General features: G+C 50.6%; 1 protein-coding gene across 1 annotated transcript; it reads right to left on the reverse strand.

Moving 5' to 3' along the window:
- Positions 1-1,426: 1,426 nt before the first annotated feature.
- PHACADRAFT_186926 (uncharacterized protein) lies at positions 1,427-4,189 on the reverse strand (the record flags this gene model as incomplete). The annotated part of the gene is made up of 15 exons (XM_007399162.1): positions 1,427-1,536; positions 1,589-1,612; positions 1,665-1,726; positions 1,783-1,845; positions 1,898-1,953; positions 2,006-2,158; positions 2,213-2,282; positions 2,336-2,728; positions 2,781-2,803; positions 2,862-2,915; positions 2,975-3,022; positions 3,073-3,264; positions 3,652-3,673; positions 3,734-3,815; positions 3,865-4,189. 15 exons carry the CDS (start codon positions 4,187-4,189, stop codon positions 1,427-1,429), a joined length of 1,677 nt encoding a protein of 558 aa, XP_007399224.1.
- Between the last annotated feature and the right edge of the window lie 968 nt (positions 4,190-5,157).

The following is a 5,157-nucleotide window of genomic DNA, read 5'->3' on the forward strand; positions in this document are numbered from 1 at the left end:
CTTTTGGCGGGAGTGCAACGCCGGCGTGTAAGGTTTGCAGCCTTTGGATCCCACGGGTGGGATTCGTTCCAGCTGTACTCGATAACACACTGGCCCTAACGACTATAGTTCGGAGTGTGATTTGAGTTATGCCTGTATGTGTACGTTAGCTTGCACAATCACGTCTGCACGCGTATGCCTCCCCGGGGAAGCATGCAAACCACGAATGCTAATGACCTCTCCTTTTTGCTTCCGAATCAACCCCTTCTCCTGGCGGGACTTCGGGAGATCATTTGGGAGGCCTAAAGCTCCTCTTCAGCTCCTTTTCGCCAGAGAAAGCGAAATTCAGAAAGGGAAGAGGGGATAAACAAGATCCGAAAAGGAGCACTTCAGGCCCTTGAGCGATCCTATTACCATCTATACTGGCCTAGGTCCCGACGGTGCGTCAGAGCAAATATTTTGAACGAGAAAGACGAAGAAGGGGGATAATGAAGCGTACATGAATCAGCTGCTGGAAACCAGTAGCATCTAGCAGTTTCACCGGCGCCAAAGGGCCTGTGCTTGCCAATTTGATTCCGTCTTGGAGCAGTGATAACACCATCAGGGTGCGACTATACACAAGGCAGCAGAGACTGCAAGCGCACCGAGAGAGCAGAGACAGAATATTCGCAGACACGGTGGTAGGTCCCAACTATGCCCGATCCGGTCGGAGGCAGTTCAGGCCTCAGGCCTCAGGAACGACACTCTAGCGATATTTCGGCTCGCTTTCTCGTCCGAGGTTTGATGGCACACATACGCACTTCCCTTTCGGAAAAAAACGTTGCCACCGGTCTCGGTGTAGGCTGTAACATGCAGAACGCGGTATAAGTGCGGACGCACCATGATTTGGCGAGTGTTCAAGCTCTCCTCTACATGGGTTTGAGGGGAGCTTGCAATGTTCCGGGCGAGCCGCGTTCAGGGGCTCCGCGACCGAAGGTACCTCTAGATCTCCATCGCGGTGATTCGTCTCCGTTGCGCCGTATGATGTCAGGATTGCTGACCGCTCCTCCTGAGGATAAGACGGCGATGCGTCTCCTTATATGGCAAGCGCCCAGAATGAGGCATTTTGGCGGATCCCCCGAGCCGAACAACCGAGCCTCTCGTACGCTACATACGGTGTCCAAGTTAGGATGACTGAAAATAATCAAAGTCGAAAGGAAATAAAGAGAAAGAGTTAAAGAGAAGAGAAGACAGAAGAAAGGTTTACACAAAATGCTTATGCTCCTTCGAGAGCTTACGTCTAGTGCCTCAAGCCCGCTGCCACGTTAAGTAATGGATATGTAATATATTATCCCGAGCCATAGATATGTGGTCGTCGGTATCAGGCTACCCAGTCCTTGGCCAAAACAACGCGAGGATAGTGTATGAACTCAATCTCGGGCGCATAAATAAACAAAAAGTCCGCTCTTTACATGGTGCACTGATCACGGAGGACTTGCGGGATATCGAACAGCGCCGCCTGAGACGGCAGGCTATTGATCTGCATGAGCAAACCAGCTGCCATGTGCAGCGCAATGTCTGCATGTTCTGGTCAGTATTCGTGACAAAGAATGTTTAAATGATGACATACGGCAGTGGAACGCCCAGACTCCAGCTGAAAACGCATACATGAGCTGTTGTGCCTCTCATAGATAGGCACGACTTACGGTTGTCGTTCAAGAAGCGTATCTTGGTCCAACCTGCATTGGGGACGAGAGAAATGTCTCGGCTGTGTTGAAAAATCTTGTCAGTATCGGACGAGGACCACATTTGTAAAGGGCTCACTATATGGGGTTATTCGTGTTGAGCACAGCGTCGTCAGTATAATTGCCCGTGCCTGTGCCTAGGCTAGGGTTGCCGATATTAGCAGCACAAGTCGAACCATGGCAGACAGACTCACATGGACGCAGTATAACCGTGTAGGTGCAACGGGTGGTCACCCATGCCGGTATTCACCTGTGCAAGAATATCACATCACCATGCTTGTACACCTAGTAAGGCGACCCACCAGCAAAATGTCAACGACCTCCTGGGAGTCGATGGTGATAATAAACTGGTTGCCTTGCTGGACGCTGGGGCCGTCCGGAGCATAGGATGAACCATTGAGGACGGCATCTACGACCTGAAGCAAGGTCGCCGTGCCCTCAAGCGGCTGCCATGGCTGCCTTGCACGTTAGAGTCTTAGAGCTGGAGAATCGAAAGATTCCGCGCGTACCGTGTTGTTAAAGCTTGCAGTCACTCCTCCGGTGGCCGTGAGGCCGATCATGAAGTCAAGCGTGTAAGTCCTGGAGAAGCGATGATTAGCAAACAGGAATGCTGCGCAAGTCGTGCGACGTACAGCGTAGCGTCTGGTAGCGTTCTGGGAATAGCGGGAACAAGATCTGTGACGTTCAGAGCGGAAAGATTCGAGTTCGGCACGCCAGGGTTGGACGAGGTCGTCGGGGTGTCGACGCTGTTGCTGTACCTTATAATCGCACGAAGGTCCGTGCTGTAGCCTGGAGTCGGCAGAGGATCCGTCAACTCGGAACGAATCCAGTAGTTTCCACCAGGTTCTTCAGTCTGGTTCGTAGTGATGAGTACCGAGCAGCGTTGCGCAGTAAAGATCGTGAAATTGGAGACATCGTAAGGTTCGGTGAACGTCTTATCTATCTCGATGACAGTCATCGGATGAAAGTCCAGGGAGACGGTGACTGGGACGTCTGAGTCGACGTTTATGAAGCGAAAACGGTATCTGTGAAACGCTTCAATATAAACAGAATCATCACAAGAGCGGTGCGCTTTACGTCTTGTTAGGCTGTAGGTTGAACTACAGAGTATATGGTTAGGTTGGACACGAATAGAAATGAGGCGACGCAGGCACTCACGTCATAGAAGTTGGTCATCTGGGTGCCAGCAAATTGTCCAATACCATTGATCATCTAGTAGTACATATTAAGTTTAAAACGAAATATGCACAGAAGGATGAGTGATAGCTTACGCCGCTCTGAGGGGACTCGAGTGCAAGTCCCGTCAAGTTGCCCACACCCTAGACCAGATAAGTTATACCAGCGAAGACAGGCACGGTACACCACATACTGTAAGCCACGGTCGAAGCATGGTCGAGGAGAGTTGGTGATATAGATCGGATACCAAGACAATGAAGTCTCCGTCATAGGGAGGAATGCTGGAAGGGATGAACGAAGGATGAACGATGAGCGCGCCTACTACGCCGTCGGAATATATCATGTCCTCTGAATTAAATAGTTGGTCAGGGCCATCATAGACAGTCTATGAAGCACTCACTGTCTGCCAGCAGGTATCAATGGTGACGTATCATCAGTTCAATGAATAAAGATCATTAGCTCAGAGACGCACGAGCGCTGACAGGTACTGTGTGAGCTAACAATCTGTTGTAATGATAAAGTAGTATACTTACTGCCACCAAGTCGTGCCTGCTGGATTGCCACTAGCCGAGAAGCTAAGCAAACGCCTCGCGCATTAGAGACTGCAATGCAACAGCGATTGAGTATTTTACTTGTAGGTAAATTGTTCGCCAGGCGGTATGCCACACTGCGTGATTCCTGCCGGGCCATCATAGAAGTTGGTACCGTTCTGTGTCTGAAAATGGCGTATTTATGAGCTACAGAGCTAGTGATGGCAGCCCAAGTGACGTACCATGCCGTGCCAGTGAAACGTTCTGCGGAGGTCGCACACGTCAATGAAAGTCAGCGACCGAGTAGAAGCAGGAGTTGCTCACACTGATTGAGCTATCAGGTTGGTGACCTTCACGATGATCTGATCGTGCTCGTTAGCCTCGATGGTCGGGCCAGGGTACATGCCTAGTATCGTTTCAGTAATGACTTCATGGATGCCACGACGTGCACTGACCGTTAACTACGAGCATGCTCCTTTCGAAGCCGTCGGGTGCGCCGTTCAGCTGAGTCACTACGAAGTCGTAATATCTCGTCGTTGGAGGCTCGCCGTGAATGCCACCAACAATGAAGTTTTCGGGGCCTGGAAGCATAACGGTGTCGCGGCGAGATAGTGCAGAAGAATCAGGGGACCGATACGGAGAAGCCTCCGCGCCGGGAATAAGGGAAAGGGCCACGTAGGCAAGAAATAGCGGAAGGCAGAGGATAGCATAACGCATACCCCGCGCGCGAAGATGGCGTCCCGCCTGCTGATCAGCGACCGTATATGCGCTTTGCCGCATGTCTGCTGCAGAGTTAGTGGATTGGTGTCCTGGGCATACAGCTTCGTCTTTCGTAGTATTTATGCGTTTGAGTTGGGAGTGCAATGCCTGGAGCGCAAACAGTTCAGCCGTTGGCATCGCCAGTGCAACCTGTCCCGGCCCTGACTGGAACCAGCATAGCCACTCCTTCAAGCTTCAGCAACCGCGTCGAGCGGAAGTGCTGATAATGCTAAAATTGGGCCGTGGTGCCTGAAGCTTGAAGACTCGAAGAACGCGCCCAAACCGCTAAACGAGTCTCATCTGTCCGCCCTAAATATTCAAATCATTTTTCGTAGCGAAGCGCCAGAGAAGTATGGCCCTTACGGAAGCAGCTGAACCAAGTAAGAACGCTGTTAACCGGCTACGCGCAACGTCTAGCCTATGTATGTGAGTTGGACATCCCACTTTAGTCTATTTGAGGGTCACTATACTGGTGAACGCAGCACCGCAGCTGGAGAGCGAGATATCTCGCATTCCTTCGTACGTTTCAGACGGTGCGGCGAGGCTGCTCGGAATACTATGATGGCACCCTCGTTTATTAGTGTTCCCTGCTTTATTAATTTGCTTTTGCTACTTCAATCTGCCTCCGGAGGTGCTGGGAATATTTTTTAAGATAGCTCTGTATTCATGCTATAATATGATACCCATATCATGACATATATAAGGTGAAAGACGGTATGGTATTTTTGTAGATGCTCAGAAGCAGTCTAAAACTGGCTGAAACATGCTACTGATGGCTAGATCCAACCAGATCTCGCTCACCAAATATTCTTGCGACTACATTTATGAACTTGTGCACTTGCACTGAGCCTGGTAGGCTAATATATTTTGTTTTAAAAGTGCTAGGTACATGCACAGAGAAGGAACAGTTGTGGAGCGTTACAATGAACGGGCAAGGTGTGATGAAATTGTCACTCCGCCTGATCTCAGACACGGCAGGCAACGAGGGG

The sequence above is a fragment of the Phanerochaete carnosa genome (genome assembly GCF_000300595.1).
Source record: "Phanerochaete carnosa HHB-10118-sp unplaced genomic scaffold PHACAscaffold_8, whole genome shotgun sequence".
Classification (NCBI taxonomy): Eukaryota; Fungi; Basidiomycota; class Agaricomycetes; order Polyporales; family Phanerochaetaceae; genus Phanerochaete; species Phanerochaete carnosa.